At 40.6% G+C, this 18,511-nt stretch overlaps 1 protein-coding gene across 7 annotated transcripts in view; it reads right to left on the reverse strand.

Moving 5' to 3' along the window:
• Positions 1 to 4,663: 4,663 nt before the first annotated feature.
• The window catches only part of UIMC1 (ubiquitin interaction motif containing 1), a 136,465-nt gene continuing 122,617 nt past the window's right edge, over positions 4,664 to 18,511 (reverse strand). For 4 of the 7 annotated variants that reach the window (XM_047729148.1, XM_047729150.1, XM_047729152.1 and 1 more), the window contains 5 exons: positions 10,525 to 10,603; positions 8,233 to 8,404; positions 6,713 to 6,776; positions 5,686 to 5,728; positions 4,664 to 5,132 (listed from right to left, as the gene is read on the reverse strand). In XM_047729148.1, coding sequence (XP_047585104.1) covers positions 4,922 to 5,132; positions 5,686 to 5,728; positions 6,713 to 6,776; positions 8,233 to 8,404; positions 10,525 to 10,603 — 569 coding nt within the window. In that variant the 3' untranslated portion in view covers positions 4,664 to 4,921. Of the gene's footprint in view, positions 5,133 to 5,685; positions 5,729 to 6,712; positions 6,777 to 8,231; positions 8,405 to 10,516; positions 10,604 to 18,511 lie in introns of those variants that run through there. The other 3 variants (XR_007127342.1, XR_007127341.1, XM_047729151.1) reach the window with 2 other exon arrangements.

The following is an 18,511-nucleotide window of genomic DNA, read 5'->3' on the forward strand; positions in this document are numbered from 1 at the left end:
GGACAGTGTCTCTTGTGTTATTTTGGCATGACTGGCCTAGAAACATGCCAGATTATCAAACCTGCTGCACATTTCACTGGGTATTAATCAGACATACAGGCTCTGAAAGACAGGAAATTGGTGGTGGGGGTAGGGAGGACACCCATAACATAACATCCTGCCTAGCCTGGGGCTCTAGTCTCTCTCAGCTTTGTCTAGTTGGGAAAGAATATGGAACTGAATGTGATTCATGCTGACAGTCAGAGTCCACAGTCTTCTGGGCCAGAGTAAGGATATGTTCCTGACAAGTAATGCCAGGGTTTTTAAAACCATGTTTCTGGAAGTCCTGTATCTATTTCCCCAGGAGAGGGGTCCCTAGGTAGAGTGTCAGGGAAGGTCTGTGTCAGCACCTATGGAGGGTGGAAGTGCCTTGGGCTTAAATTCTGTGAGCAGCTGTGACAACCCTGGCTGTAGCAGAGGCATAGTAGTGGCCAACAGTTCACTTCTGATGCCAGATGGCACTGACCAACAAGGAGAAGGACAAACCCTGACAAGCCTCCTTCATAGCCCCTTAGTACCAACCTCCAGCTGTCCAGAAGGAACTAAGGAATGGGAACTGGTGGTCAGGGAAAGGTGGGTTGCAACCATGGTTGGGCTAGGAGCCAGGCTCTCCCTCCTCTGAGCTATTCACAGGCTTGCTTCTCACAGCTGACACAAGCCCTCAATAAGTTCCCCACCATTCCTTGTACACCCTTTTACCCCAGGTATGCCTTGCAGATCTTCTACACCCACCAAGCTACTGCTTACTCTAAGTCTTTGTTCATGCTTATTTATCTGGAATAGCCACCCCCCTCTTCGTCCTTTCCAGCCTTTTCACCTAGGTTTTCCCTACCCTTTAAAGTAGACTTCAGTCACTGCCAATGCTGTGGAGCCTTCCCTGATGAGTTCCTCTTGGCCCTGACCCCGGCTGAGTGTGGTCTATTGATCCCAGTGTCTTGGATTAGTTTACATCATTGCATTGACAACAGTCTATTAAAATTATCGGTTTAGGGGCACCTGGGTGGTTCAGTTGAGCATCTGACTCTTGATCTCAGTTCAGGTCTTATCTCAGGGTCGTGAGTTCAAGCCTTACATTGGGCTCTGTGCTGGGTGTAAAGTCTACTTAGAAAAACAAACATCTGTTTATAAACGTGTTTGTCTTCCCCCATTATACCATGGGCTCCCAGAGAATGTTTCTTGTTCATCTTTGGAGCTCCAGGGCCCACGATCCAGACCTGACACGTAACAGGTATCAGTTTAATTTTTGTTAAATTGAAGAACCACAACTTCAATAGTCCAGGGCTTTTGTAACTGAGAAGAAATACATAAACTCTTCCTGCCTTCCTGGTGCATATGGCTTCAGGAACCTTTCCACTCTGGGTTTGTACATTTTTCTATCTTCCCACTGGTACTACCATTCACTTACTACCTGCCTTCCCTTCAGCCCAATTTCTATCTATTAAATCAACTTAGGGTCAAAGCTGCTGTGCTTTGAGCAGAGAGAATGAGCCCATCCAAACTTACAGTTTCCACTGAGTTTTGGGACTCAAGTGGGAGGTAAGAGGTAATGAGTAGTGAGGTACACAGAGCATCAGCTCTAGTGTCAAGCACACCTAGGTTCAAATCCCATCCCATTTACCAGCTGTATGATTTTAGGCAAATCTATTCACGTCTCTGGGTCTCAAGAGTTTTCCAAGCATAAAACGTAGAGACTAATTTCTCCATAGGATTTGTCTTAGTTTGGGTTTCCCTGGAGGCAGACCTAATTTGCATGCCAATACCTTAACTGGGAAGCAATCCGGCCAGGGCTGGGATTAGGGTGATGCATGTGAATTGCCTAGCTATAAAACATAGAGGCCTTCTTACATTCACGTTAAGTACCCACTCTGCCCTTAAGTACCCTAGACTGAAGGCCCCTCACCCTAGTCCCAACCCTGATCTAGGAAGTACTGACAGGGGAGCTGGAAGTGAGGTAGGAAGGAAAAAAAAAACGATAGTGCATATATAACTAAGTTGCTGCTGGGAGCTACTGAGGTTCAATCCCACAGAGGAACTCTCAGAATTCTGGTGGAGAATGCACCCACCTAAGAGGTAAAGAGGCTCAAATATTTACCCCCCAACTTCCATTTTTCACTGGCTGAGGACTGCCTCAGGGGCCTCAGTCCTGGCACTCCCTACCTGCACCACACACAAGTCTAGAGATGTGCTAAGGCAGAGAGCTGCAAGTTCTTGCAATAGGACATTGTGGGTATGTAATAGAATGGTGAGTACCCAGGGGAAATGCACAAGCCACAGCCTCTGCTGGAAGGCTGTTGTAAGGATGAAAGGAAATTACACAACCACAATGCCTAACACAGAGAACTCTTCTTCTCTTTCCCAATTTATGGCAATAGCTTGTGAAGTTCATGGAGATTTCCAGCTCTTCAAGAGTTGGCAACACCAGCAGAACTGCTTCCCATCTTTCAGAAGAAGCAAAAACAAGACACAACAAAACCACCCCAAATCTGAGTCCTAGGTGAGCTCTAAATGCCAAGGGACCCAAACTTTTTGTGGAAGGCTGGTAGTCGATGAAGCTAATGCAGTCAAAGGCTCACTCCTCTAAGAACGGTCTCCTCTTGCATCTGCTCCCCATCTCTTTCTGGCTTTTTTATCCCTCACCCAAACACTACTTATGACATACAAAACTAGCATCAAATTCATAACTGCTGCCACTTATCATCTTCTTCATGTGACAGATACTGTGCCTTTATACCCATTAGCTTACTCCTTAGAACCCTGTATGATTTCCCCATTTTATGGACAAGGAAACTAAGTCTTGGAGGGATTAACCCATGTCAGAAGCAGGATTTCAGTCTCAGGCTGACATAATACTCTTTCCGCTGACTTTTTGTCTCTTCATTGTCTCACTAATGCCCCTCCCACAGGACCACAGGCACACAGAGAATAAAACAAACAGCCTTTATCAAAGCCATGTTCTAGAGAGACTGCCCAATTGTAAGCTAAAAAATGCACTTTCTAGAATCAACCTTTTCCTTTTCTTCTCTTTAGGCAAAGAGATAAACATACCATCCCATTTATAATGTTCTACCTCCAATAAATTGCCATTTAATGAGACACTAGTGAGAATTAAGTTGATGGGACAGAACTAATAAACTACTTTTTGTTAGAAGGAAAACAGGAAAATAATCAATACTACAGCCAAAATAAAGCGTTTTCTTTAGGACTGAATATGAGGGGCACTGTGATCTCATTGCCATGGACCAAAAGTGGCTTTATTTATTCCCCTGAGCCTTTCTTTGTTTCCTCACCTGAAAATGAGAGAGGATACCACCTACCTCACAGGGTTGCTGTGAGGATTAAATGTAAGTACATACATTACCCAAACCATAGTAGTTCCTCAAAAAAAATAACACCTGTTCTTTATGTGATGCTGGCCACAATGTCAGTGTCATCCAACACTGAAACATGGAAGAAATCAGGACCCTGCCATCTTGCCTTCTTTTAACTCAAAAGGCTTGTGTGCAATGGCATAGGCAAGAAAAGTATCTTAGGGGCATCTGGGTGGCTCAGCTGGTTAAGTGTCTGCCTTCAGCTTGGGTCATGATCCTGAGGCATCGGGCTCCCTGCTCAGCAGAGAGCCTGCTTCTCCCTCCCCTCCCTGCTCATGCTCTATCTCTGTCTCTCTCCCAAATAAATAAATAAAATCTTAAAAAAAAAAAAAAAGTATCTTAAAAGACCATTTGGTGCTTTCCATCTTAGCTATCTCTCTGAACCTCCCTCCCCCAGTCTAATACCTATCTCATTTTCACCTTAAAATCAAGAAAAAGGTAACTTTGAATTTGATGAATCAGAAGTTAGTAGAGTCTGAGTGATATCCATATTTATCCTGTCCCAGGATCCTTTCCTGGTCAGCAGCCAGCTCCCACAGACTTTTATTACATCTTCAAATCAGCTTGGGCCAAAGCTAGCTTTCTTAACGTCCTTGTTTGGTCATCTCCCTCAGGTAGTTGCTTCTGCTGTTCGACATCCTCTCATCTTTGAAGTCTGCAAGTACATTGCAGACCACATCTTGTTCTGCACTAAAAGCTCCTGGGCAATGTGGTCAAGTATGTGCACTCCTCTACCAGTAACATACTGAAATAGAGATGTTATTTCCTGGTGCTGCTATGACCTTTGACAGCAAGAGAACTAATCTTGGCTTTAATAAATGAATATGCCTGGTATCCCCACTGGTTAATCTAGGAAGAAAAATAATTGCACAGGAATTAGTAACAGAGCATTCATTTACAAATTCCTGGTAAGAATGGCAGGAGATACCCCTCAAAGGTCCTATGCTCTGGCTGAGAATTCTTAACTAAGTGAAGAAGCAAGATGAAGTAACAGGTTGCTGAATGATAGGGACAGCAAAATAAGAAGTAGGATTTGATGCCTTGGCACTTTCCACAGTGATGTCAGAAAAGCTCAAGGGAGTAACCACACAGTGCTCAGAAATATGCACTATACATTCAGTGAATTTAGGCAGTATGTCAAAGACCAGTAATGGCATTAATTTGGAAACATGTAATTTAGCTCCACAATTTAAATATTCCCACCCCAAAACCTGCAACACAGAGGGGAAAAATGGAAGATCTCCATCTTATTGAAATAAGATTTCATACAAACATAAATATATTTAAATTTTCTTTTAACTATAAGTGAATCCAGACTGTTATAAAACAGAATACTATACACAATCGTCTGTATAGCTTATAGAAAACATCAAAACAAGAATGCTGAGTGGATGCTGGTGATGAAAACTGCAGGGCCAAAACTTGCTCAACAATGAAACAGGGGCCACTAAAACTTAATGACCATGGCCCACCCCTACTGCTAATGGTTTTGTCAATGTCTGGACCCTAGAAATTCAGGGTTTTCTCCTTCTTCCTCTGCCTGCTTTGGTCCGTGTCCGGCTACCTGGCCGGACGGTAAGTTGCTTTTTAAAGTCCACTAAGCAATCTGTGGCTTCTGAAATGGAAACAAAAGACTTGATGGGAGACTCATTTAAGTCGAGATGTGCAAGGGAACTCTGCATCTCTTTGCTGCAGCCTGCCTCTTCCATCCTTGGCGAGGGCACCCTAAAGAGAAGGGGGAAAAATTCAGAATTCAATATACACCTACTAATAAGTACTAAGTATGTGTCATGCATTATACCAGAGGCTTCTACATACATTATTAGTTCATATAATCTTTGTAATAATCCAACCAGGTAGGTATTATCATTCCCCTTTCACGGATAAGGACATTGGGTAAATCATATACCCAAAGTCACACAGTGAGATACTGAGAGAATGAGAAGTCAGACCCAAATTCCCAAACTTTTTTTTTTTTTTTTTAATTATTTTTTTACCAAATTCCCAAACATCTTGAAATCTAGATCAGAAGACCAGGGTTAGGAGGGAAGAATAAATCACAGCTTTTGTTCTGCCTGTTTTAACGCCATGAAACTGAACCAACCATCTAATTCTTAGCCTAGATATGGGGGAGGGTAGCACACACAGAGGTCACACAGTTCCATGGTGATTTCTACCTTCAATAGTTTGAATATCACACTATACACAGAACCCAGGATAAGGCCTGTACTTTTCTACAACTACTGACAGCCATACTTCAGTGTATACCCCAATTCACCTGAAGCCTGCTGTCTCTGAAGACTTGGTCTTTATTTCTCCATCTATAAGAGAGAAAAAGTAATAATGTTAATAGTGTTGTAATCATACCACTTCTCACTGCTCATGTGCTCTCTGTGTTCTGGGCACTGTTTTTCATCATTCTTAAACAAGTAGCTCAGATCCCCACCCCCAAACCCATAAAATATGAGTATTAGCATCCAACAGGCTCAGCTGCAAAAGTATCAAGGTGAACACTTTTGAATGAACAACCTCTGAATAATCTACTTCAAATCTGGACTTGAGGAACAAGGAGTTGCCAAGAGAAATCTGCCACCTGCAGAGATTCACAACATGCTGATCTAGAAGCAGCAGGCTATAGGGCTTGGAGAGGCTGCCTTTTTATAGTCATCAGAAGGCAAAACAGATTTGCTTAGTGGGAATGAACTGTTAGAATGAGAAGGTAAGCAATCTCACCAGGCTTAAACAAAAGCTCCTCTTCCATCTGCATCTAGTGAAATTTAAACAGCAACTAATAACAGTAATAATAGCAGCTAACATTTATCAAGAGCCTACTTATACCAGGGAGTATGTTTGGAACTTTCCTAGATATAATCCTTAAAATCTATGAAGTTGGCATTGCTAACTTTATGCAGTGCTCATAACCAATCCACTCTACTGCTCCCGAAACACTAGGCACAAAGAGACAAAGTTAGTTCCTACAATCCCTCTGGAATGCAGGTTGGGACAAGTAACAAATGATGCACAAAACATTAGGAGAAGGCAGAAATATCTGCACGTCTGGTTTCTCAAGCCTGTTCCTTTGGAAGGTATTTGGGGCTGTGTCATTCCCCTGTTGATTTGGAAATTTTTTTTCCCTTAACAGGAAGTCCTGTTCCTTAGTTAAGGGAACCTAAAATGAATCTCAAAGTCTGGCTAATGGGCCAAATGTACATCCACGTAACTCCAACAAATAGTGAGTTGGCAGTAGCCATTTTTACTGGAAGGCCTATGACATAAGCCCAGAAAACCGGTTCTGGGGTCTTCACCTGCAGTCCTGTGCTCAGACTGTTCCAAGAGACTGAGGAGCCGGCCTTCACTGCGATTTTTTTCCTATGATAGAGAAAAACAGACCAAAGGATTATCTCATGGCAGAGAATCTAAAATACAACTTCCTTAGCCCAGATCACACCTATCTCCAGGAGAGAAGGAATGTAGGACATAGCTCTAGGAAAGTCTTTTGCTTTCTAATAAATGAGGGTATACAAGTAAAAACACAAACTGTGATGATGAACAGAATACATCTTCATGCCAAGAATATTTATTATCCAAGAATGGATAACCAGAGTCAAGGCAAATTATTCCACAAAGATATTAAAGAACAGTAACCACTGACCGATGATAGATTTGGAGATTTTAAAATAGAAAATAACAGTTTCAGGGTAGCTTCTTGAAATAGTGATGCCAGAAGAGCCAACTGGCTCTATGATACAGGCACTTACCTATAACCCACAACTCCCAATCACTACCACAAAACCACCCCATTCATACCAGGGTCTCCTTCTTTTGTCATGACAGATAATGGCTTACCCATCTTAGTGTGCAGTGATTGCTAAGTGAGTAAGCCTAGCATATGGAGCCAAGACTTGATCTTCCTGATCTCTAATTGCAAAGCCCAGAAAGCACATTCATCTTCCCAGTGACCAGGGGCCAGACCTCACAGCTTCCTAAGACCAGGCACACAAGGTGCTAAATAGAGTTGATCTCAAATATGTTCCTGGCAGTGGGGGTATGACTGGATATCCTTTCTGGAAAGGAATTTGGTGGTACATTTCAACAGATTTTAAAATGTTTACATGAGTTCCACTTTAGGAAATTTAAGAAATAGTCAGTGGTACACAGATTAATGATTCAAATACAATCTTATAATACAAAGAATTAGAAAGAATCTGAATGTCCAATAATATAAGAATGGTTAAGCAATATAAACATTAAGAGTAATTTTTAAAAACAGTTTGAAAATAAACCCAGTGGGTCACTTGGGTGGCTCAGTAGGTTAAGCGGCTGCCTTTGGCTCAGGTCATGATCCCAGGGTCCTGGGATTGAGCCCCACATCAGGCTCCCTGCTTGGCAAAGAGCCTGCTTCTCAATCTCCCTTTGCCTGCCACTCTGCCTACCTGTGCTGTCAAATAAAATCTTAAAAAAAAAAAAGAAACCCAGGAATGTATTTATGCTATAAAGTTTATATACACACACACACGTATATACACATATATATACACATATGGTTTCAACTACATTAAAAATGCATAGAAAAAAAAAGAAAATAGGCCAAAATACTAACAGTTATCTCTAAGTAGCTTAATTGTGGGTGATAATTTTCCCTGATTCTTTATGCTTTTTTTTTAACTTCCTATATTTCCTACAGTGAGCATATATTACTTTTTAATTAAAAGAAAATATAATTTTAAAACAAAATCTTATTTCTAGATACACAGAAAAGGAAGGAGGAAGGGAAAAAAGCATAGAACAGAACTTTGGAGAATTTTCTAAAGCATTCAATACACACCTTTGGATTCCTCAGCCGCTGCTGCTGCTTCTCCTCCATAACTGAGCATACCTTCCCACTCTCTTCAGGTTCACCTCCTTGGTCACCCCTTGCAAGCTGGAGACAGGAGTCCACATGACTCTGGTACTCTCTGAACGGGACCAGGGATTTACAGAGATAACACTTCTCATTCCTAGCCAATCAGAAGAAAGGGGAAAAAAGCAGTTTTAAGATTTGTTTTTGCCTCTGGGCTCCTGGATAAGTCTTAAATTGTGTTTTTATGTTATTCTGTCTCAATTGTGTTTTTACGTTATTCTGTGGAGGAGACATGTCAACCAATGCAGATTCGCTCAGCAGGATCGCCAATAAAACTAACCCGACGCCAATCAAAAGGACTGAGTGATTAGCGGTTTTCCCTGGCTGTTTCTCTGTACCCTGCTGTTGCAGCAGTGGGATGGTAATGAAATCAGTTCTTCTAACTATCTCAAACAATGCTGATTGCTCTTCAGACATAAAATATTCTGTCAAACTCTTTGGAAATTAAGTGTAATAGTTTTTTCAAAGGGAAGTTAAGATTTAGACAGAAAAAGGAACACCAAGTGCATTAAATCAAGATGACATTTTTACCAGGGTGGATGAACTTGTCTGATTAGTAAATCAAGTCTGTATGCTGACTTCCCTAATTCTACAACCTGCAACATCAACTAGGAAGTTACCAAAACCATGTAGTTCTGCTAGAGTCTTTTGTGTAATTTCATATACACAGCTATTTTTATCTTTTTATAACAGTATAATCTGTTGAAAGAGAGGAAACTGTGTCCTTGAAGTAAGGTTTATTGGGCATCAGTGAAAATAGAATCACTGGGGACAAAGGAAGGAAATGAACAATCATTACTATTTTTTCTGTAGCAAAGAATTGGTATAACACCCTTTGAACACAATTTCTCAATTAATTCTTTTGCCCTATTAAGAAGGTACTTTTCTCCCCAAGGTCTCATTAGCTAATAAATATCAGAAGCCAGGTCTGCTTGATTCTTAAGATCATCTTAGTTTTAAGAAGCTAAAGACAACTTTCCAAAGCTTGCTATTTTAGACTCTTTCTGGCCTTTACTAGTCAGTTACTATACAGCAAGAGTGATCTGAATTAGCTCTAAGGAAACTTACTCTGGAGGTCTTTAAAAATAGGAGCAAAAAAATGCCTTATGAGAAAAGCTAGACCAGTGTACCTTTAAAAACTTATGAATTAATGCAAAAATCATATATTAACCCCCTACTATATGAGAGATAGCAGCACTGTGTAAGGAGCTTAAGTTTTTGAGTCACGTGGGCTTTGCCAGTTCTGGTTGCATGATCTTAACCAGTTACTTATAATTTTCCTCCAATTTCTTTAACTATTTAAAAAAAAAAGAAAGAAAGAAAAACTATCTTATCAGCTATTGTGAGAGCTACGAAGTAAATCAAACACTTAGCACAGTGACTGGTACATAATATTAGGTGTTAGACAGCTATTACTGTTAACTGCTGTCTCAGATGCATTTTATTAGATGCTGAGGATATAAACATGAATGAAGGCAAGTATATGCCTTCAAATAATTCACAGCCTATCCAGGAAGACTGAAATATCAAAAAAGAAAAAAAAATTACTGCAATATGGTGGGATGAATATAGTCCTAGAGGAAATGTCCACATGACAGGATTCCAAAAGGAAAAAGTGATCAGCTCTGCTCAACTGAATTAGGGAAAGCAGCCCTGAAATTTCAGATCTAAAATCTGTATTTCAAAGATAAACATTTCTGCCTAATGACTACTGCTATAATGTATTGTTGGTAATGTCTTTACTTTCAGGAGGTGTCACTTATACCCAATCATCCCATAGAATGTACTTTCTTTCTTAGCCAAGCTGCAACCCACAACCCAAGGAAGTCACCTATATTGCTCAACCTTTTGCAACTCAACTTCTGTACCATTATATCGCAAAATAGCTCACTGCTTCCCAAAAGTACCAAACACACCAATACACAAATTCAAAGAAAATAGAAATCTAAGAGCAATGTACAAATGGAATGGGTGGCGGACTTTTTTAGGGTAATTAAACATACAGAGGCCATCTACACTGACATAAATTAGGAATAAAAAGATACAGAGGCCATCTACACTAACAGAAATTGGGAATAAAAGAATAAACTCAGACATCAAAGCAATGAAGTGATTGGAAGGCCAAGGAAAACCAGGGTAGGAGAGGAATGGATCTCTTTATTCAGTATAAGCCATAGTATGTCAAAAGAGCTCCGAGAACACAGCATACCTACTTACTTGTCAATGTCTAGGGAAGTCTGGGCAACTGTCCCACTGTCACTCTTGCTCTTGGACTCTTTTTGTCTCCGAGTCAATACTTTCAACAAAAAAAGAAGGAAGGGAGGGGAGGGAGGGAAAGAGGAAGGAAGGGAGGGAGGGAGAGGAAGCAAGGAAGAGAGGGAGGGTGGGTGGGTGGGGGAGAGGGAGGGTGGGTGGGTGGGGGAGAGGGAGGGCAGAAAGGAGGGAAGGACAAAGAAAGAGAAAGAAAAAAAATGTTAGTTGGCAGTAGACTCCAAATATAAAAGACAAAATGTATGCAAAGAAGCAAAGTTTAAAATCCTATTCCCCTGGAAAAAGTGCACTGTGTGGGAAACCTCTGCTCTTCTAGCAAAGAATAACACCTGTAATGTATGAACTGAAATTGCCAGCCACAAGATATTCCTGCTAATGAGAGATCTTTTTATCCCCTACTGCCATGAGATCTAACGATCTAGTCAAGGGGCACCCAGGTGGTACAGTCAGTTAAGTGTCCCACTCTTGGTTTCAGCTCAGGTCATGATCTCAGGGTTGTGAGATGGAGCCCCAAGGGCTCTGTGCTCAGTGCAGAGTCCACTTGTCCCTCCCCCTGCTCATGCTCAGGCATGTACTCTCTCTCTCTGTAAAATAAATAAAATCTTTTAAAAATATTTTTTAATTAAAAAAAAATCTAGTTCACATAAAGAAAGGTTTTGTGTAGCACCCCAACTAGCAACACTGAATCCCTTTACACTTTCCCAACCAAAATTCTGTCTGGTGTGACACACACTCCAATGATGTATTCTATGACATACAGTAATGATAGCTACATATATATGAGTACCCATATTAGCTCTAATCTTTACTCTAGGAAGTGCTCCAATTTTAAGAGGAAAAAAGTTCACAATGGTTAACACAACCAATTTTTCCCACCACACTAGGACCACCTTCCAGTGCTAGTGGGTATAAACAGCTTTAGCCCAGGTGGCATACCAATACTTTGTCTCACAACAAAAGGCATCTATTTATAAAATAACAGTCTCTTAAAAGATCTTGGAGGTTAATCAACTGGTTTCTAGTCTTCAATCCTTGCAGTAACAAGAAAAACTATAACCATCTCACTTCCAATCTTGTCTTCTTCTCTCTTGACTTGAAATCCCCATGCCATAGAATTTAGGAAGGTTATCAGTTCACAAAATAATTAGTTTGTAAAGCACTGATCTAGTCAGCAGTCAGGAAACTTTCTCTAAAGGGCCACAGTAAATACTTCAGGTTTGGCAGGCCATATGGTCTCTGTCACACTACCCAACTCTACACTGTAGTAGAAGGCAACCATAGACAACACATAAATAAGGGGTGTGGTATGTTCCAATAAAACTTTACAAAAACAGATGTCTGGCTGGATTTGGCCCCTAGCTGTTCATAGTTCATCTTTCCTTCTAGTCCAACCCTCTACTCATTTAAAAAAAAAAAAAATGCCTTCTATAAGCATCCCCAACAAGTAATCATACAGTCTCAACTTGATTATATACATTCACTGAGGGGAATTCACTTCCTCCTAGGGAAACTCATTCTATTGCTACACAACAATCCAGTTCATTCTGTATTTACTGGGGACTGTATGAGTAAGTTTACCCCCTTTTCCGTAAGTCAGCTCTCTGAACACTTAACAAGCTACATTACAATCTTGAATTTACTCAGTTGTCTGCCCCAATGAAATGTAACCTTCTTCAAAGCAGGGACTATATCTAGTCATTAATCCAATCTCTAATGAGTGCAGAAACTTTTGATCGCCTAGGTTAATTCTCATCTTTAAAACAATCCTCTAGATTGGTATTACTATTCTGCCATACTCTAAAGGTATGGAAACAAACTCAGAGGAATTAACTTTGCCAAGCTATCACAAATGGTAAGTGGTAGAACTCAGGATACATCTAGATTGGTCTCATTTCCTATACCCAAGTTTTACGTTCCTAGCTGACCTTACGTACAACCCCATTTGTCAGTCTCTCTCTTTATACGGACTAAATACTCAACAAGCAGTCTGACCAGTAGAGAGAACACAAGAACTACAAACTAACCCACAGAGACTCATATTCTACTAAACCAGCCAAGACTGTATTTGCTTTATTGAAAATCTTAAATTGAGCTTAAAGGTAATTAAGATTCATTCCCTACCCTTCCAAATTATCTTTAAATAAAAAATTATCAGGACAAGTCTCCTAATTCTATACTTAGGTAACTAAGTTGTTGGTTATTCCCCCCCCTTAAACACAGGACTTTATATTTATCCCTGTTCTTTTCAGCTAAACATTCTAGTTTGTTAAGATCATCTCCAGTCTTGATTCTGTCATCTGATGCTATCAACTCTCTTTTCCAGCTTTGTGTCATCTGCATATATGACAAGCATGCTTTCTACATCTTCATCTAAGTCACCGAGGAAAATGGTTATAATAAATGACATGGCCAAGGAAAGAAACCTATGGCATTTTACTAGATAAGCCTGTCTTCTTCCTGGTCCAAATTTCCTTTAAATACTTAAGCAAGTATTTATTGAGAATCTTCAATGTGCAAGTAATTTGGGGGATACATAGGAAATTATGTAGTAGGGTCCTTGTTTTGTTTTGTTTTTTAAGATTTTATTCATTTATTTGACAGGGGGCGGGGAGAACAAGCAGGGGGAGCTAAAGAGGGAGGGGGAAAAGCAGGCTCTCCACTGAGCAGGGAGCCCCATGTGGGGAATCCATAGCAGGACCTGGGATCATGACCTAAGCTGAAGGTTAACACTTAACCGACTGAGCCATCCAGGTGCTCCAGGGTCCTTGTTCTTAAGCTTACAGTTTACTAAGAGAGACAGCACATACACTAAATAACTATAACACAAGGTGTAAAAAGATATGCATAATAAAACAAGATCACATATACACAAGCAACTTTTTTTCCTCCTCCCTCACTCTTTCCTTCCCTCCCTCCTTCCCCTCACAAGCACTATTAAGGGACACTTGGGGAATGCAATAGGAGGGTGGCATATTTTTACACTATATACTTTTCTGTACTGTTGAATTAAAAATTAAAAGGGAAGAAAATAAAAGACCAGATTATAGAGAGGTCTTAGATACAAGTTAAAGTACACTATCTATTTCTAAGGTTCCTTCCAACCTACAGATTTTATAAGTAAAAATAAAGTACTGTAGGAGAAAACCATACTGGACATAGCCATATAACCACCTTCAAATCCACCTCCTATTCTATCAGCCAGTCCACATTTCTCCATCTTATGTATAAGGACTTCATAAGAGATTTTATCAAGTGTCTTGCTGAAATCAATTCTCAAAATGATGACACCGCACAGATTACAGAAACCTTTAAGGGTTGTTTTTTTTCCCCTCTATTTGTCCTCCATCATGAATACCAAATATTTTTCCAAAAGAAATACTTGGAAAGCACTACACAGGCAAGGCTGAGAAAAGAATTGCTTCTAGCACTTTATATCTACCCCTATTGCACTTAGCACATTTCTGTTGTTTATATGTCAGTCCCCCTTCTACACTAAGCAACTTTCTGAATTCAGAGATTCTGGGTTTTGTTTCCTCAGCATCCTCAGCAGAGTACAGCACTGATTATATGCTAATAAACATTTGCCAAATTAAATCACAGAAATGTACTCAAAAAAAAAAGCTCTTGTTTTATGAGGACATTCTCTGTGCCAGGGACTTTATAAACATAATTTCTATTACAACAATTCTGCAAGGCATATATGATTATCTGTACTTTTTAGATGATGAATATTAAAAAACCTGATCAAGATCACAAAACTAAAACAATAATAACAAAGAAAGACGGCACCAGGAACACAATAAGAGTCTAATGTCACAGAAGCGTATGTTGGGGCACTTGGCTAGCTTAGTTGGTGGGAGTGTACAAATCTTAATCTCACAGTTGAGGGTTCAAGCCCCATGTTGGGTGTAGAGCTAAAAAAAAAAAATCTTAATGGGCTGCCTGAGTGTTCAGTCATTAAGCGTCTGCCTTTGGGTCAGATCATGATCCCAGGGTCCTGGGATCAAGCCCCGCATCAGGCTCCCTGATCAGTGGGAAACATGCTTCTCCCTCTCCCACTCTCCCTGCTTGTGATCCCTCTCTAGCTGCTTCTGTCAAATAAATAAATCTTAAAATATAAAATTAAAACAAAGAAGCGTATGTTATTTTACAAGAGCAGGCTGCCTTTCCTGGGAAATAAGAGGGTAAAGGATGGGAAAAGAAAAAGTTATACGTGGTAAATGAGTGGGCAAGTGGAAAAGAATATGAGGGGAAATATTTAAAGCCCCATGTCCATCTCCCTGCTCAGCAAGGAGTCTGCTTCTCCCTCTCCCTCTGACCCACACCCCTGCTCATGCTTTTGCAAGCCCTCTAATGAATAAACTTAAAAATTGTAAAAAAAAAAAAAAAGGGGGGGGGGAGGCCACAGGATTGTATGTATGGTCCTGCTAAGACTAACCATCCTCCAACCTAGCATCTCCTCAGTGGGAGGTAAGAGGAAGAAGGGGTGGCTTCTTCCATCCGCATGATGCCTATCTCAGTATTACCAGCCTCTCCTTAAAGACCCAACAAAAAGGCTATCATTAGAATTATCTACCATTTTCTGAGATGTGTGGCTATTTAAACTGAAATCTTAATTAAATAAAATTTAAAATTCAGCTCCTCAGTCACATGAGGCGTGATGACACAATCCAGTCCACTGTAGTGTTCCTGTTGCCTCAAGGACTTTATTATTTTTTCTTTTTAAGATTTTATTTATTTATTTAACAGACAGAGATCACAAGTAGGCAGAGAGGCAGGCAGAGAGAGAGGAGAAAGCAGGCTCCCTTCCCAGCACAGAGACCGATGCAGGACTCGATACCAGGACCCTGGGATCATGACCTGAGCCAAAGGCAGAGGCTTAACCCACTGAGCCACCCAGGCACCCCTGCCTCAAGGACTTTAAATATTTCTTATGAATAAGTCTCTGGTGATGAATTGTTTCAGTGTTAGTATATCTGAGAAGTCTCTATTTCATCTTTCAAATTTTTAATAACATTTTTAGTTTGGAATAGTTTAGAATTGTAAAAAAGTACTGGAAAGACAGTGTAGAAATTTCCTTATAACGTTCTTTATAATGCTCACTTTCTTCTAATGTTAAAATTTCACGTAACCACGGTACCTTTGTCAGAACTAAAACATTAACATTGGTACATAAATTTTTTTTTTTTAAAGGAGGCTCCACACCCATCGTGGAGCCCAACACAGGCTCAGACCCACGACCCTGAGATCAAGACCCGAGCTGAGACCAAGAGTTGTCTCCCAACTGACTCAGTCACCCAGGCACCTCTTTGGTACACAACTATCAACTAAACTCCATACTTCATTCAAATTTCACCAGTTTTTCTACTACTACACCCCCCCCCCCCCCCCGCCAAATATTCTTGGATCTAATCTGAGATACTTTATTACATTTAGTAGCCCTCATTTTTTAAAGATTTTTTGCTGGGTATAGAAATTTAGGTTGGTAAGCTTTTTCTTTCAGGATTTTATAAGATTTTGCCTGACTGTCTTCTTGCCACCCCACCAGCTACCCCACTTCCTTTCACATACTATGCACTTACAATCTTACCTCTTCACCACTCCTGCCATCATTCTTGTTGACTTTAATATCTGCTTATTAGACAGAACCATATGGAGTTGCAGTGTGTTGTTCCTAACAAGAAATCTGATTAATTCTTATATTTCCCATCTGCACGTAACAGGTCTTTTTTTCTCTGAATGATATTCAGGGGTTTTTTCCCCCTATCTCTGGTTTGAAACAACTTGATTATGATGTGCTTTTAAAATTTATGATGCTCTTTCTTTTCTTTTTTTTTTTTTCTTAAGATTTTATTTGACAGAGAGATCACAAGTAGGCAGAGAGACAGGCAGAGAGAGAGGAGGAAGCAGGCTCCCCTCCGAGCAGAGAGCCTGATGCGGGGCTCGATCCCAGGACCCTGAGATCCTGACCTGAGCCGAAGGCAGAGGCTTAACCCACTGAGCCCCCCAGGTGCCCCTATGATGCTGTTTGTTATGCCTGTGTTTCCTAGAACATCTTGGATCAACAGATTTATAGTTTTTATCAAGTTTGGAATTTTCTGAGTCATTAATTCCTCAAAATGTTTTTTCTGTCCCTTGTCCCCCTACAGGGACTGTGGTTACCTGTGTATTAGGCCACCTAAAAATGGTCTCATAGTTCACTGATATTTTTTTCATTTTTGTGTGTGTTACATTTCAAGTGCTCAATCGCCACATGTGACTACTGGCTAACATATATGACCCCACAGATAGAGAACATTTTTGTCATGTGGACACATCCTTTGGCTAGCACTGCTCCTTTAAGAGAGAACCGCGATTAATCCTATCCCGCCTTAAGTGTTTACTCTGGACACCTCGGGAAATCCAAACGTCCTGTGGCAGCTCTCATCACCTAGATTCTCAACCCCACCTGACTGTTATCTGGAGGGACTTTTGTAAGCTAACTTGATCTTCCTATTCTCAAAATGACTTTCTCCCTTGGAACCCGTGTCAGTGATCAATAAAACCCCCGATGTTTTCAGCTGCTTGTGTGAAAGTTTCCTTCATCCTCTTGGTCTCACTGAAAGATGGCTGTCCTCCGAAGATACTGTTTCTCTTTGCACTTCTCAAGTACTGGCTATTTCTTCTTTACACCACAGTACTACTGACCTGGAGGTGGGGTAAACAGCCTCTCATTTGTTTCCAGACTACTAGAAAAACCTAGTTTGAAACACAAACCATTGTGCTAGCCCTGCTACCCGCCCGCTGAAGTCATCTGCTATCCTCCTAGTCACGTGCTTCCTTACCAGCTACACCACTTCCTGGCCATTCATTGAAAACTTTAACATAGCATTTACTATCTTATCTCCTCACCACTCCTGCCATCATTCTCGGTGACTTTAATATCTACATATTAGTCTGAAGCCTATGAAGTTGCAGTTTTCATAGGTTCAACCTAGGGTATGGCCGTCCAATATGCTGGCCTCTCAGTTCCTTGACCTTTTGGCTATCAACTCCCGTGGATCATACCATCTCAGCCTTTCTCAAGTGGGATTCTGAGAGAAAAGTAGGCCTAATGCCCAAGACATCCATTGTATGTAATGAATTAGCCTCTGTCCTTTGCATCTCGAACGGTACCAGTTATGTGCGATCCTTGGGAGAAGAAAGAAAGAGCCAATTCATTTTCTGTGTTCTCCGGTTCCAGTTCAAGAACCCTGATTCCTCAACCCTGGTTCTGGTTGAGCCTGCCAGTAATAACTGTGCCACTTCCAAGATCTCATTTTCAGATGTCCCGTTCTCTGATCTCTGATCACCACCACCCATCATCTCCTCCAAGTCACTCCCTCTAATATCCTGACTCCAATAATCCTTCAGCCCCACTGGGATGTTCTAATTCTAGACTATCACCTTTTCATTGTCCATTACCCTGTCATGGCCTCACTTTTTACCTAACTTAGATTTCACGGTTATCATATTAACCATTCCCTTGAATATTCTCTCAACTCATTTCTAATTTCTGTTGTACTCCCTGGCAAAACTCTATTTTGGTTAAATCCAATAAGTAGGTAGACTACTTATTACGTGTCCTTACAAGCAGCACAACAGTGCTGACGGGCTCACAGTATATTTAAGACCGCACAGCTCGAGTGGCCCCTCAGTACTGCTCAGCAATCATTATGTTTCCATAGTCAGTTTATTCTTCTACTCTCCCAGAGACTATTTAATTTCTCCTCTGCTATCCTCAAACCTCTAGTATCCATCTTGACTCTGGAGTCACCGTTTTTTGTTTTGATACAACAACTTTATTGAGATATGATTCACATATTACATAGTTCACTAACTTAAAGTGTAATAATTCAATGTTTTTTAGTATATTCATAGTTGTACAACTATCACCACTATCAATTGTATAGTA

This window comes from Lutra lutra, chromosome 5 (assembly GCF_902655055.1).
Source record: "Lutra lutra chromosome 5, mLutLut1.2, whole genome shotgun sequence".
NCBI lineage: Eukaryota > Metazoa > Chordata > Mammalia > Carnivora > Mustelidae > Lutra > Lutra lutra.